The sequence below is a fragment of the Malaclemys terrapin genome, chromosome 10 (assembly GCF_027887155.1).
Source record: "Malaclemys terrapin pileata isolate rMalTer1 chromosome 10, rMalTer1.hap1, whole genome shotgun sequence".
Lineage (NCBI taxonomy): Eukaryota > Metazoa > Chordata > Testudines > Emydidae > Malaclemys > Malaclemys terrapin.
This window is the reverse complement of record NC_071514.1, coordinates 19360457-19376744: the sequence shown is the minus strand read 5'-3', so window position 1 is coordinate 19376744 and position 16288 is coordinate 19360457. Positions and strand designations below refer to the sequence as shown.

Below are 16288 nucleotides of genomic sequence, written 5' to 3'. Positions count from 1 at the left end.
TCATCATCGCTGTGTACCAGTATTAAATTGTTTGTTTAAAACTTATACTCTGTGTGTGTGTGTGTATGTATGTATGTATGTATGTATGTGTATATATTTATTTCCCTGGAACCTAACCCCTCCTATTTACATTCATTCTTATGGGGAAATTGGATTTGCTTAACATCGTTTCACTTCAAGTCGCATTTTTCAGGAACATAACTACAACGTTAAGCGAGGAGTTACTGTATTCCCTGTGGCCAAGCTTGCTTGTCATGTTCGGTTTCTTGTTCTTCTCCCAGATCCAGGCTATTCACAAATCTGTTTGCTCTTCCTCTGCATCATCTCTGATATGTCTGTCCTTCTGTGTTCCCTTGCAGAATTTCTTTTCCATGCCATGGTTATGTTTTACTACTGCAGCTTCCTCCTTTTGTGTCTGCTTGTTTTTGTACAGTTCAGATTACTTTGACAGCACTAAATATATTATAGTGGACTAACAGGTACATGGGCCAGGTGTACAACTTCTCAAGTTGTTTAAGGGGTCAAGAAGTAGTATCATCCCTCCTTGGCGTGCCTAGTGTACTCCCACAGCATGAATTATAGGTTGCTTCCAGGTCTATGTCTCCTGCATTGCAGTGGAAAATGCTGTTATCCTACTATATCAATTCATTATAAGTATATAACGTTACAGTTTCAGGGTAACAGCACCTCAGATCCACGCTGTGGTCTGCTCTATGGCTGCCCCCTTCGGTCTCAGGCTTCTGTCACCTCTCTCTGGGCAGGGACCTGTGCCCTATCCCCTCAGATCTGGAATTTAGGCTGCAGTCCCCCTGCAATTCACTGTGATTATCCCAGCAGGTCTGACCTAGCTCAGCACCTTCAGTTCACTCTCTTTCTCTAGGAGCAATGACAGTGGCCAAACCAGTTTTCACAGAGCACAGTACACTTATTTTAGGACAAAACCGTTACACAGAAAACCTATAACACAACAATAAACAGTCTAAACACATACTGAGTTTACCAGAGGTCGCCCAACTTCCATGTGGGGATGTAGTAGGTCAAATTCCTTCAAACCTTTGAGTAGGTTTGCCCCCTTTGTTAAAGGTTTATGTCCATTGTTGGATCAAAATCAAGGCTGCTTAGTCAGTTCAGGCTAATGCTTTACATGGTTTTGGGGCCTTTGTTTCCCAGGCCTCCTGAAACAGGTAAAACTAGTCAGTGCCCCTTTCCTTTAGCAGCGAAGCTTCAGCAGCTGGGTATCTGCATAACAGCATTGGGATTTTGCATTAATCCACCCCCTAGTAGTTCCAGATTCCACAATGTGACACTTTCTGGGTTACCCAAGGTTGGGAGGCACCTTGCTACCACCTGCTCTTAGTGTGAGGAAACCGTGTACGTGTCTGCCAGGGATCAGTTGCTTGACCGTCACAGCCACAGCAACACAAGTGTTCTCAACCCATGTGGGCTCCGCTCTCTGTCATGCACACCAACATGCTATAGGTACACTCCAACCCCCGAGTCCTTCAAGCATCTCCCTATGGTGTTCAGCCCCTTGCCCTGGACACTCACAGAATTACCAGGCCTGCTGTTCCCAAGGGAACAGTACTCCACAGCCAGGGCTGGCTCCAGCTTTTTTGCCACCCCAAGCAGCGAAGGGAGAGGGGGGAGGGAAGATAATGCCGCGATGGGCGGCACTTCGGTGGCAGCTCTACCGCGCTGTTTCATTCTTTGTCGGCAATTCGGTGGGTGGTCCTTCCCTCTGAGAGGCACTGAGGGACTTGCTGCCAAAGACCCAGATGTGCCGCCCCTTTCCATTGGCCGCCCCAAGCACCTGCTTCCTCCGCTGGTGTCTGGAGCTGGCCCTGTCCACAGCTTACTAGTTGCACCTTAGAACAAAGCTCTGCTCAATATACAGCACTTAACTTGTAATTTTCTTTGTTAAAAAAGACTTGTTTATAAATAAAGAACAGAGATTGATATGGTAGCAAACAGAAATATTCCGAATATTCTTGTATGGAAAGGGTTCCATATAAGAGAAAATCATAACAAGCATTCTAAAGCCTAAACTCAACTAACAAGATGCCTTCTTGTCTAATAAGATACTGCTTAACCTAAAGTCCTTGTTACAGTGTGACCAGGATGGCCAAGACCCTTATTTCATGAGGCAAAGCACACTGGCAGCCTGCCTCCCCCTGGTGAAGGATAACTTGGGCTTGATCTGCTTCCCAGATGTAGTTCCAAAAAATCATTGTCTTTAATCCCAAATGGGGTAACCCCTGCTGTTTTTGTTTTTTACTGCAGTGCCTGCAATCTGTTGACTAGCATTTTGCTCAGACTATAAATGGGCATCCATTGTGAACCATACAAAACTCAGTTTGCACATGACCAGCCAGAGAAAGAGAAGCATTCCTCTCTTTCCAGCTCCCTGATGGCAGTGCGTGGATCACCTTTTGGTGACCTGCATTAACTCACAAACTTAGAGCATAATTGTTAGTATATATACATAACTCCTCACATATTTGCTGAACATACATCTCATAATCATTATGATGACCAGTATGACACAGGTCTTTTGCTGGAGACCTTACATGATGTTATATAGTGAACTAGTATGTAGATTTCAGACGCTGTAACCTTTATGCCCTCCCATGCCCGCTGCCAATTGCCTCAAAACGGTCTCTGAGTCTCCTATGGGAAACTGAACCAGGAACATATCACACTTATTGATACAAAAGTTTTTAAAATATTCATAGACCTATGTCATTTGGAACATCTCAGTATAATAGTTTTTGAAATTTTAATGCTTCCAAGTCTGGCTCTCAAAAATGTAGATAACATTTTTAAAGTTGAAAAAATAGTCTCAAAGTTATGCCTATGTTGGGGGAGATGGGACAGATATGACCATAGAGAGAGGGTTGCTAGGGTGCCCGACCAGAATCTTAGCAGGACACACAGGTGTATTTCCTGGATGGTATGTCTGCCATGACCTCTTACAATTTCATGTTTCACCTACTTATATAATAAACATTCTCACAACAAGCAGGCATGCATGATTCACAGATCTGTATGGCACCATTTGATGACCATCCCATGTATTTTCTCTCTTTAGAACCTATGGGATGGATCTGCAGGGGGAGCTTTCATGCACTCCTGCTTGCCCTGGTCACCCCAAAACCTTTGGGTGAGAACTTGAGACTTGGTCCTCGCACTTCCAGCTCCCATGAAGCTTTCAGGGAGTGAAGATGCTAACCCTTTGTTCCTCAAAGTGTCAGCTGCTCCCATGATGGGTTGGGGATTTTCCCCACCCATACTTTCTTGGCATAGCCTAGGAAGCAATTCTTTGGAGGGAAGGGGGAACTACATTAGATCTGGCTCCGTGTGAAGTGGCTCTTAACCACATGCTGCTTTTAACAGCCAAGGGATCCCAGGTCGTGGGCAAGGGTATCTTCAATCCTCCCCCATAGCCAAATTCATTTATCTGCCTCAAAAATCAGGCCAGGGGAGTCCTGTAGTATAACCTCATTCTCTGGCGGGGGAGGAGGAAGAGTATTGATTTGATTCCTCACTCCACTGGGCTGGCCTTTTGTTCCTACACCAAGATGAGGCGAGCAGTGTTTTCTCCTCCACCTTGCTCAGAGCACTTACATTTTCACAGATCATTGGGCAGTCTCAGACTCTGGAAAGAAAATTCCCCCTCCCAGGTCCTGGCTGTAGTAACCTCTGCAATATCCCAGGCAGCTGTTTTACACTTTACTTGAGTGGGTGACATAGTTTTGGCAGTGCTCTAGCTGCCTCAGTGTCCCCACTTTCAGCTGAAGACGTAGCCACCACTGTTCTGTCTGAGGGTCCCTTGTATGGATGGGCAGAGAATGATCCCCCTCGCATGGGCTCCAGGTCTCAGAGAATTTACCTTGACTGTCACTCTCCCCACCTCCTAGTATCAGGTATTTGTTTGGCTGTGCTGAGAAGGTGATTTGAGCTTAATGGGGCTTCCTGTATGTTACAGTTAGGAGTTAATTGACACCCCCCTCTCAGACCCTCCACTTGCATAGTCACTGACACCCTTATCTGCATGATTACAGATATCTGTCAGCACCTGATACAGGCCTGGAGCTTTTACAAGGAGAAGGGGAGTGGGCTTTGTTTGCAAATTAGTGTCATTTCCAAGAAGCAGACCAAAAATAGTATCCTTTCATACACCTATAGCCAGCGCTCCTGACCCTTCCAGAAATCTGTGCTGCAGGGAGAGTGGAGGCTTTTACACCAGGAATTCTAAACCAGATTTCACAACCTTTCAGTGTTTCAGGGGCTTTCACTACTTGGGTTTTAATTATGGTCCTGGTGGGCTCAGAATGTCTTTCCATTAATTTTCACCTTCCTTTCCCACTGGGAACCAGATGGATCTGCACCAAGGAGGGTCAGCAGGACATGGGTGCAGTGATTTGAGGTGTATGCACGTCAGCATGCACGTCATATGGAACAGGTGAACCGTTCCACTGAACTCGCTCCCTCTGGAGATTGAGTTACCCAATTAACTGTAAGGTTGGAGTGCAGGATGGCTTTGCAGGACTGCACTGGGTCTCAGTAGTCGGATTAGGAAATCCCGTGCAGTTTGTCACAGATGACATTGCTTTTCTGCATCTGCCCCAGGATTTCCTCTGAGGTGGCCTCTCTGCCTTGGAGCAGGTCCTCCCCTTTGAGTATGGGTCTCTGCTTGGGCCCAATCCAGGCTCTATGATTCAGTACCATCCCTATTAAGTTTTCTATCAATCCCAGGCTGAGCATTGGCTAATGGTCTGCCATTTTCCCCGCTAAACACAATTTTCTAGGGCTTTTGTCTACTAACCATGATTTTAGGCCAGGGGAGGTCAGTTAAACTTTCACAATTAGGCTTTTTTACGTAGTTTATAATATTTATAGTCCTCTCTGTCTATTTGGGTGAAAGCATCTAAGGCAGTGGTGGGCAACCTGTGGCCCATCAGGATAATCCGCTTACCCACTTTCTGGATTCTTCTAGGGATGCTCCTTCAGATCTTAAGCCTCTAGCCATTACTTCTCTCGGGTCAGGGCCATCGTCTGTCTCCCATCAGAACAGAGATGTAGGCTCTAGTCTTCCTGAAATACACTGTGATTATCCCAGAAAGTCGGATGTAGCTCAGCACCTGCTGTTAACTCTCTCCAGGAACAATGACAGAGTTACCAGTTATCAGACAGGTTTCACAGAGAACTGTACACTTATTTTCAGACATAAACATTGCACAGAAAATATGTAGGGTGTGAAGCTTCAGCAGCTGGGTATCTATTTCAGCACTGCATTAACCACCTCAAGTGATTTTTGCATTTACCACTCTCTAGTGATTCCAGATTTCACAGGAAACCCAAGCATAGAGCCAGGAACACACATATACACGTAACTTACTGATACAAAGGTCTATAAATATTCTATAGACCTCATATTGTTTAGTGTGTCTTAATAAAAAGTCTTTGATGTTTTCATGCTTCTGAGGTCTAACTCACAAAAATGCAGATAACATTTATAAAGTTGCTACAATAGACCCCAAGTTATATCTCTGTTTGTCATATCTGTCACGTAGAGTACATCTTCATACATAGTAGGTAGGTAAAATTGACACACTGACCCAGTTTGCAGCAGAAGGTGAAGATAACATCTGATTTTTTAAAACGGGATAAGCACTGGATACTCTGCCTGTCATAAAGAGCCTATGCTGTTATATGTAACTGATACATTTATCATTTTTCAGGCCCTTGGAGCTAGGATTAATGTGGCACTCTATTCACCATCTTTGCCAGAGTTTGACTACAGTATGGTTGTCATCTTTCTAATTGCTGTGCTCACTGTGGCGCTGGGAGGCTACTGGAGTGGAGTATCAGAGCTGTAAGTTCCATTAAACCATATAATCTATTAAGCAATGTAAAATGCAGATCTAAATATCTGGTGGTAGTGGTAATGGATATGAGAGGAAGGATGGATGGTCCAGTTGTTGGGGCATCAGCCTGAGGTTTGGGAGACTGAGGTTCAATCCCTGTTCTGCCACAGATTTCCTGTGAGACCTTGGGCAATCATGGTCTCCCTGTGGCTAGGTTCTCCATTTGTAGAATGGGGATAGTAGTACTTCTCTACTTCAGAGGTTTTGTGAGAATAAATACATTAAAGATTGGGAGGTGCTCAGATACACATGGCAATGGGGACTATATACATGCATAGGACATTAAGTAATCTGCCACTTTTAGATATTGGCTTTAGCTTTTTATCTCTTTCACTTCAAAAATATAATTCACCTAATGTAGCGCTCTCCCAGGAACACTGGCAGGATAAAGTCCTATCCAGTTCTTTAAAAAAAAAATGATGATTCCCACACTAAAGAATTGGGCTAAGTTAAAAAAGAGAGAAGTCCTGAACTACTAAAAGGCATAAATCTAGCAAATAAATTAATGACATTGAAAGTGAAAGCCAGTAGAGAGAATAAGCCAATGTAAGAATATCCCCATACTGTTATGACACCTGATCACCACAATTTCATCTACATTCATTGCTCGCCATCAAGAAAGGCTGGCATGTCAGTTTATATTTTTTTAAAAACTGCATTAGGCATTAATAAATAACATTCTGCATAATCTTGAGAGTCCATTAAATGGTGCTAACCTCGTATATCTAGAAATGAGGCATAAAGCATGTGTAAGTTGACAATAAATACTTCAAAGGAAACTAGGATAGCAATTCATGCTTCAAAGGGGAAAATTTGCTGTGTAACTGAAGGTGGAGGAAAATAAAATTTGAATAGTCTTTTAAATCCTGTTCATGTACAGGATAGGGTGTGAATAAGTGTTTTGATTTGTCACAGCTGGCCAAATCCCCATGCAGGGGAAGGAGGTAATTAATTATGTGTTTCTGTGAAGAAAATGTAAGAATACTAGGAAATTTGAAAAGACAAACAGAAACTTCATATTAACCTTTGTGAGTAACTACAAAAACTTCATCTATCTAACTGCAGTAAAAATTATTCTGTTTTTACAGAGGGGAAACCCAGTAGGTATTCAGAGTGTAGTAGGAAGCCTTTTCTTAAACAAAGCCCCTACATTGATGGTGACACTGGCCAAACGAGCTAATGTGATCCTTGTCTGTATAAAACAGAAATCTCAAGCAGGAGTAAGGAGGTTACATTACCTGCCTTTAGCACTGGTGTAATTGTTGCTGGAATACTGTGTTCAGTTCTGGCCTCTATAATTCAAGAGGGGTGTGGATAAACTGGGAAGGATTCAGAGAAGAGCCAAGAGAATGATTAAAGGATTGGAAAATGTGCCTTATAGCGATAAGCAGACTGAGCTCTTAGAGTCTATCTTAACAAAGAGAAGGTTAAGCTTGATTACCATCTAATAAGTACCTGCATGGGGATCAAAGATTGATAATAGAGGGCTCTTTGGTCTCACAGACCAAGGTATAACAAGATCTAATAGCTGGATGCTGAGGCTGCACACATTCAGGCTCTAAATAAGGCACAATTTTTTTAACAGTGATGGTAATTAACCACTAACAACTTAACCAATAATTGTGGAAGGTTACCCATCATGGGCATCTTTAAAAACAAGATTGGATGTTTTCTTAAAAGAATATGTTCTACTTCAAATAGGAATTAGTTTGGGGGAGTTCTATGGCCTGTGTTATGCAGGAGGTGAGAGCAGATGATCATGGTGGTCCCTTCTGGTTTTTAATCTATGAATGTGTGTTTACTTCATGCTGAAAATAAACATATAGTGCCTGTCTATAAAAAGGGAAATAAAAACAACCCAGGAAACTACAGACCAGTTAGTTTAACTTCTGTGCCAGGGAAGATAATGGAACAAGTAATTAAAGAAATCATCTGCAAACACTTGGAAGGTGGTAAGGTGATAGGGAATAGCCAGCATGGATTTGTAAAGAACAAATCATGTCAAATCAATCTGATCGCTTTCTTTGATAGGATAACGAGTCTTGTGGATAAGGGAGAAGCGGATGATGTGGTATACCTAGATTTTAGTAAGGCATTTGATACGGTCTTCCATGATATTCTTATTGATAAACTAGGAAAATACAATTTAGAAGGGGCTACTATAAGGTGGGTGCATAACTGGCTGGATTACCATACTCAGAGAGTAATTATTAATGGTTCCCAATCCTGCTGGAAAGGTATAACAAGTGGGGTTCCGCATGGGTCTGTTTTGGGACTGGCTCTGTTCAATATCTTCATCAACGACTTTGATATTGGCATAGAAAGTACACTTATTAAGTTTGCAGATGATACCAAACTGGGAGGGATTGCAACTGCTTTGGAGGATAGGGTCATAATTCAAAATGATCTGGACAAATTGGAGAAATGGTCTGAAGTAAACAGGATGAAGTTTAATAAAGACAAATGCAAAGTGCTCCACTTAGGAAGGAACAATCAGTTTCACACTAGGAAGGAGTACAGCAGAAAGGGATCTAGAGGTTATAGTGGACCGCAAGCTAAATATGAATCAACAGTGTGATGCTGTTGCAAAAAAATCAAACAAGATTCTGGGATGCATTAACGGGTGCGTTGTGAGCAAGACACGAGAAGTCATTCTTCCGCTCTACTCTGCACTGGTTAGGCCTGAACTGGAGTATTGTGTCCAGTTCTGGGCACCGCATTTCAAGAAAGATGTGGAGAAATTGGAGACGGTACAGAGAAGAGCAACAAGAATGATTAAAGGTCTAGAGAACATGACCTATGAAGGAAGGCTGAAAGAATGGGGTTTGTTTAGTTTCGAAAAGAGAAGACTGAGAGGGGACATGATAGCAGTTTTCAGGTATCTAAAACCTGAAAGGAGGAGGGAGAAAACTTGTTCATCTTAGCCTCTAAGGATAGAACAAGAAGCAATGGGCTTAAACTGCAGCAAGGGAGGTTTAGGTTGGACATTAGGAAAAAGTTCCTAACTGTCAGGGTGGTTAAACACTGGAATAAACTGCCTAGGGAGGGTGTGGAATCTCCATCTCTGGAGATATTTAAGAGTAGGTTAGATAAATGTCTATCAGGGATGGTATAGACAGTATTTGGTCCTGCCATGAGGGCAGGGGACTGGACTCTATGACCTTGCGAGGTCCCTTCCAGCCCTAGAATCTATGAATTAATTCAGTATGGCTTAGTGGGGTTTTTCCTTCAGTTTTTTCCCCCCTCTTCAATCACTTCTTCACTTGGGCTCAGTTTAAATCCAATCTTATCAGTTGATGAGTCCATATCCTATACAGCTGGAAGCATAAACCAGATCTCAGGTCTTCCATACTCTATCTCAGAGTTTAGGCGGAGAGCATTAGGCTAAGATGGGCATATACCCCTGGGTCTGTGGTGGAAGAGAATTGGCTGAAGTTTTTCTCTTTTGTTAGAATCGGACTGAGAGAAATCATTCCCCCCTGCTGTTCCTTTTTAGAGTGGGACGAAATAGTATCCCATTGAAGGGAGTATGCATATAGCAGATGTTGGTGGCTTTGTGTAAAGACTTGTCTGAAAAATGGAAGCCCGCAGGTGGGAGAGCAGAAACATTGAGAGAGTGTGGACAGTGCTTGTCTTTCATGGAGAGAGCAGTCATTTATCTAGGAGTTGGGGATGAATGCTTCTGGGAAACAGGTATGCAAGGCAGTGTTTCCTGGGAGAGAGTGGGTCTCTCTCTGGAAGTAAAATGTGTAGTTAGTGTCTCTACATGGGGAGAAAGTCACTAGATACTGCTGTCATTGGAGACAAAAGAGAAACTGGCCATCAGCAGCCTTTTTTTACTTCTCTCTTCAGAAATCTTCCTAAGCAGAGGCTTGTGGCATACACCAGCCCATGTGCCTCTTGTTCCTCTTTGGCATATACTTCCATATCAGTAACATTGGGGGTTTCCCTTATCTGCCTATCTGGGTGGGGTTTTTAGCCACATTTAAGAATAACTGTGATGTGACACAGTTCTTGGAGAAAGGATAGCTCTGTAAATGGAATTGAGTTACCAGTTAGACGATTATGTTGCCAAATAAACTATAACTGGATTTTTGTTTACATATTTTAATATCTCTGCTATCCTCCCCTGCTTCTGCCCCAACTCCTACTTACTCTACAGTTTGTGCTCTCCCACACCCTCCTCTTTCAGCCCCCTCCACTCCTCTGCCCTGGCTTCTTCCTGTCCACTCTGAGCACCTCACTAGGTACTTGCTGACCTGAGCCTTTTCCAGATCCTGCAGTCACTTACTCCCCTAACCCTCCAAACTTCTGTCCCCTCAATCCCACACTACACCCATCCTTTAAACTGCTTCTGTCCCCCTGGGAGTCTTCTTGAGAGGAGGGGCCTTGACAACCCTTTCCCCACTACAGGCTGCTGGGGGTGACTGGCTGGCCTGTGCCCCATCTTCTTTCTTCAGGGTAGCTGCCAAGGAGAGCCACTGCCCCTCAATTTGATGAGATACCACTATCCGGGGAGGCATTCTTCCCTGTCTGCTGGTCCAGTGCATCTGGCTCCCACACTTAGCCAGCTGAGCTCTACAAGCCAGCCTTTTTAAAGGCAGAGGCGGAAAGCCACATCCACAGCAGGCTGGGGATTCCCTTTGGAGGTGGCCCATATATGAGCAGAGGGAATTCTCTGACACTGAGGCCTGGTCTACACTTGGGGGGGATTCGATCTAAGTTACGCAACTTAGGCTACACGAATAATGTAGCTGAAGTCGATGTACTTAGATCGACTTACCGTGGTGACTTCACTATGGTGAGTCGACTGCTGCTGCTCCCCCGCCGACTCTGCCTGCGGCTCTCGCTGAGCTGGAGTACAGGAGTCGACAGGAGAGCGCTCAGGGATAGATCGCTGTCCACCGATCTGGCCGGTAGTGAAGACACACCCTAAGAAAAGGATTTGAAAGGGGCTTGAATGAGGGCTTCCTGCAGGATTAGGGCAAGGCCCACAAAAAGGTAAGGGGGGGACTAATTTCCTTTTGGGGGAAAAGGGTGGCAGTTAGGGGTGCCTGTCAACCTAGTACTGTATGTCGGGGGTTAGGTTGGCATAGCTATGTCTCTCAGGAGTGTGGATTTTCCCCTGAGAGAGGCTGGGGAAATAGAAAGTGGAAACAGCTTTTTTTGGGGGGGCGGTGGAGCCACATGTTGTATGCAGGACTCAGACTATATTCAAAGTGTCAAAAATCCAATAAAATACAACTCTACCCTGATATAACACAAATTCAAATATAACGCAGTAAATCAGTGCTGGGGGGTGGGGGAGGGGCTGCACACTCCGGTGGATCAAAGTGAGTTTGATATAGCGCAGTTTCACCTAGAACGCAGTAAGAATTTTTGGCTCCCGACGACCGCATTATATCGGGGTACAGGTGTATGAGGTGTCACTTCATTTATTGGGAAACCTATGAAGCTAATGTGTCTTTAAGAAACATGTTAAAATCGGCACATCTTGAAAATATGCTTCTCCAGATTTGTAAACCACTAACTTAAAACCAGTCCTCACAGGAAGTATGTAATACACCTAGGAAATTCTTTTTCCTGTTGATTTTGTAAGATAACTATTGCCTTTTCAGCATGTCAGCATTTGTAGATACATTGGCCTTGGGATTGGGGGGAGTGTGATGTCTGACAGGGAAAATTTCACAAGTGCCCATACCATGAGAGAGGTAGTTTGCCTGTATGGTTAAAGGGTTTTAGTTGTTTTGTTTGGTGCAACACTTCAACAGTTTCAGTGTAATTATTTCTTCTGGTAAGGGGTAAATATGGAGCACCTTTGTATTATAACCTTGAAGAAATGTTACTTTTAATGACACTGCTTTCTTTCTCTTTCCCTCCCTGTTTAATTATGGACTGTAGAGGCAGAAAAACTGGTGGTTGACTGACTGGATTTTGCTGACAATAATGTTGTTGCAGACACTTAATGAGATGGAACAAGTTCCAAAACACTTACCAGATCTTGTGCCTGTCAGTGACAGATATATTTTCAGTGGTTTTGAGTTCTTGGGCTAAATTCACTGCTGACTTAATCAGGAAAACGCCACTAAAATCAGTGAGGCTGCTTTACACTAGAAAATTAGATTGACCCAGATGTGTTGCTAGGGTGTGAACTGTCGCTCAGGGGTGTGGATTTTTAAGCCAGTCCAAGTCCCTGTCTAGACAGTAGTATATTGACGGGTGAACCCTTCCTGTTGGCAAAGGTAGTGTCTACACTGAGCGCTACAGCGGCACAGCTGCAGCTGGGCTGTTGTAGTATTTCAAGTGTAAACTAGCTGTTACTCTGGTTTTATACTAATGCAGATGGTAGCAGAGTTTGGACCAGTGGCTTCTAAAACAGAAGGCATGAGAGGTTCCTTCCATTTAAGACTGTTCTTTTAGAGCTAACTTGGACTTTTTTGTTGGAATATTTTCTTTAAAGTTTGACCCTCCCTTTTCTCAAAAACAGAGATTAATAGAAGGAATTAAATATTTCATCCTGACCTATTGTGAAACAACAGCATGGCCCTATAGAAAAGTAAAGTCTTGGGGGAGAATTTCAAAGGATATGATGGGAATTTGGTATACCATTTTCTTTCAACTTCGTATTTTTCTGCAGTAATAGCATTATGAAAGATCAGAATAAATACTCAAGTTTTTTTCTTTTCAGCTATCAAATTTTAATGTTCTGCCTGATCTACCCTTACAGCTATGTGGGTTATTTTCCAAATCAAAACCAGCTTCAGCAAGTTAGTTCAGCATATGCCAAGCTTTTGAAGTCTGTGGCTCTATTCACATGCTTAAAGTTAGGCATGTGATTAATTACCTTGCTGAATTGGGCCACTAGTGACTACTTAAATCTTAATACAACAAAAATTGGGCGTAAGGTAAGCACTTTGTTTTGAAGTCCACGTTCAGCGTCTATAACTGAAATTTTTTTTGTCTATACAGTGAGGATTTAAAGGCAGTGGTAAGCCCTGAAGACAGAGAAACAAGAAGAAAGAAAGAGGAAAACGTTACTTTCACCCCTCTAACGGTTATCATATTTGTGGTAATCTGTTGTGCCATGCTACTCTTACTTTATTTCTTCTACAAATGGCTAGGTAAGAAATAATATATAATCTCATTTGATTTCTTATTTAAATATATTTTCTCCTTGAATGCCATTGTTAAGTTTTTTATGGAATTTAGTTTTATTTCAGAGTCGGAGTCAAAGTTCAGCTAACTTTTTTCTTTTTAAATAACTCCCCCCTCAATTTACTGAGGGAGCAGAGTAAGGTGAGTTATTTATTTAAAAAAAAAAAAAAAAACGGGGGGGGGAGAGAATGGAGAGGGGGCAATGTCTCTCTCTCTCTCTCCATGTCTCCCCCCACCTGCCAATTTGTTTCTCCATTAAGGTTGCCAAGGCAATAGTTATTTTGGATAAAGTATATGTGAGAGACGGTCCCTTGCCTTGATGGTTTAAAAAAAAAAAAAACAGTAGAGCATACGATACCCCTTGCTCATCCTTGTAGAGGGAACATGGTAGCTGAATACTTGGAGCAACTGCTTACCTACATTAATGAGTTGTATCTAAACTCGCTTTGGATTTGTAGTTTCATCAGACTCCTTGTAGTAGGGCCAAATGGCCTAAGTAAACCAGGTCTAATTGGACAGAGTTGGACATGCTACCAATGACATAGTTATCTTCCAGATGATGCAATCCCAAGGAAACTTTTGCGTGATCCCCTACTATTTTTTCCCTGCCTCATTCGGTGGGTTGTGTAGTGAATGAAGCTGGTGTCTGCAGGATCCCTGCCTCATTTGTTACAGAAGCTGGAAGGGGTATAGTGATTAAGCAAGGGATAGCAGGAAGAGAAAGAATGGTCTGGTGATTAAGGCAGTTGAATGCTGCCCTGGAGAACTGGATTTTATTCCTGCCTCTGCCACAGAGTTCTGTGTGATATTGAGTGTAACTGGGTGGTCTATCCCTTTTACAGCCAGGAACCTGAGGCCAGCCAGCTCTGTTCTTAGGGAGAGCCCCTTGAACAGCATCAGGACCTGGTAGAAATAATTTCAGACCCAGCTGGGAAGGGATTAGGTGATTGCCTGATGGATACCTGATTCCTATAAAGGCTGGAGGAGCTACAGGAAGGAGATTGGCTCCTATGTCAGGCCCTAGAGCAGTGGGACTACCGAGGCCTATAGGAAGAGTTGCCAGGGGCAGAGATGATCTGGCAAAAAGTCCCTTTGTCAGGGGAAAGTTAGCTGATGGATTTATGTTGAATTGGTTTATTTTGTGGTTTTCTGAAGATCATCAGTGCACCCAATAAATGGTGTCCTGAAGAAAGGGCCTGAACAGACTCTGGGCATGGCGTTAATCCTTCCTGGGCTGGGGAAATGTCTTGCCCAAAATTTCTATAGGTGGCCACTGTGTGTTCCTGGTTTTCTGGGTTGCCAACTTGAGACTCCTGGGATCTGATTTGCAGAAGTACTGAGTATTCACAACTGCAACAGAAGTCCATGGGAGTTCTTTTCTGAACACACTAAGTACTATAAATGCAAAGTACTTGGAAAAATTAGGTTCTAGGTGTGATGGGATCTCTGGGGTGCAGCCTGGGACTGTGGGACCGCTGTGCTCCCTTAACTCTCCAGCATGGGCTGTCTCTCACAATGCTTTGCTAGTAACGAGCAGCAAACCCCTCCAGGTGCTGTTATCACTCAGCACAACCACATGTGGACCCCAAACCCAGCTAGATTGCTTGAATGCTCCTAGAGCCACTCATGAATCACACAGAGAAAGGCACCAGCCAAATTCCCCCAGCTTTGTACCTCAGGAATGTACCATCTTGCATTGCTCAAGATGAGCAGTGCAGATTTATTAATTGGTTCACCACTTCATCGATTGAAAGTGGATATACACCAGCCTTTGTAAACCTGAGCAAACACCCTTACCAAACACTTCAGGCAAACTCACTGGTAAAGATAAACATTGACTACAGAAGATACTTTTTCCCTATCACTTATAATCGCTTAAAAACTAAGAGTTAGATACCAAAAGAAAAGAAAATCTAAGCAGGCAGTCTAAAATCTCAACCCTATTAGACTGGGTAACATCTAGATCAGGGGTCGGCAACCTTTCAGAAGTGGTGTGCCGAGTCTTCATTTATTCACTCTAATTTAAAGTTTCGCGGGCCAGTAATACATTTTAACATTTTTAGAAGGTCTCTTTCTATAAGTCTATAATATATAACTAAACTATTGTTGTATGTAAAGTAAATAACGTTTTAAAAATGTATAAGAAGCTTCATTTAAAATGAAATTAAAATGCAGAGCCCCCTGGACTGGTGGCCAGGACCCGGGCAGAGTGAGCGCCACTGAAAATCAGCTCGCATGCCGCCTTCGGCACACGTGCCATAGGTTGCCTACCCCTGACCTAGATTAATCAGTTTCTCACCCCACTGGATATTGCAGTTCACAGTACACAGATCTCACTCTTGAAACCTGGGCCAGTCCCCTCTGTTGGAGTCTTCAGTTTCTGAGTGTCCTTGTTGCTTGCAGCATAGGTGGGGGAAGGAGAAAGGCCGAGACGTTGGCCTTTGTGTTCTGTTTATATCCTTAGTCCACGTGCTTGGAGAACACAAGTCCAGGTATTTCTGGTGGGCATTGCTGAGTCTCCAAGCAAAGTTGAGCAATTCCCCTTATGCAGTGTGGCCTTATGCAGGTGAATCATTGAATTGTAATTCCCTTGCTGGACAATGGCTGTTGATAGTTGTGCCTCAGTTCGCCATGTGCAAAATGGGGATGGTAGTACCACCTTAGCTCACAGGGAGGTTAAAATTAATTAGTGTGTAAAGAGCTAAGATGATATGATGAAAGCACCATAGAGAGACCCGTGAAGGAACTAATAACCCTATATACAGTGCAGGGTTTGAAAGGTGTGCAGTAAATAATATATAGGATCATATATTAAATGGCAAGGATAAAAATAAATATTGAATAGCTATCCATTCAGAGAGCACTATCCATCCTGTGTGCTGAATGAGGCAGGGGTTCTGTAGGAAAAAAATGGTATAATTGTGTAATTGAAGACTGCATCATAATGCATATCTACAAAGAGGCTGAATTAAGGTTGCTCATGCAACCATAATAATTCTGGCACTTCCAGCTTTTGAGTGCATGTCTTTGCTACCTTAGTGTATTTGTTATATAAAAATACCTAATATAGGTTGCTTCTGGGTCTGTCTTTATTCTAGGCTTCTGGGTTGTTTGGTAAATTCCTTCCACATATCTGAATTTAGATGGCATTCTTGAGGGTTTTATTTGACATCCTTCCAATAGTTGGAGTGAACTCCTTCAGCAGG

At 43.1% G+C, this 16288-nt stretch overlaps 1 protein-coding gene across 3 annotated transcripts in view; it reads left to right on the top strand.

Moving 5' to 3' along the window:
• The window catches only part of SPPL2A (signal peptide peptidase like 2A), a 53469-nt gene that overhangs the window by 12150 nt on the left and 25031 nt on the right, over positions 1-16288 (top strand). For all 3 annotated transcript variants that reach the window (XM_054041337.1, XM_054041336.1, XM_054041338.1), the window contains exons 5-6: positions 5742-5875; positions 12897-13048. In XM_054041337.1, the coding sequence (XP_053897312.1) occupies positions 5742-5875; positions 12897-13048 (286 nt within the window). The remainder of the gene's footprint in view (positions 1-5741; positions 5876-12896; positions 13049-16288) is intronic.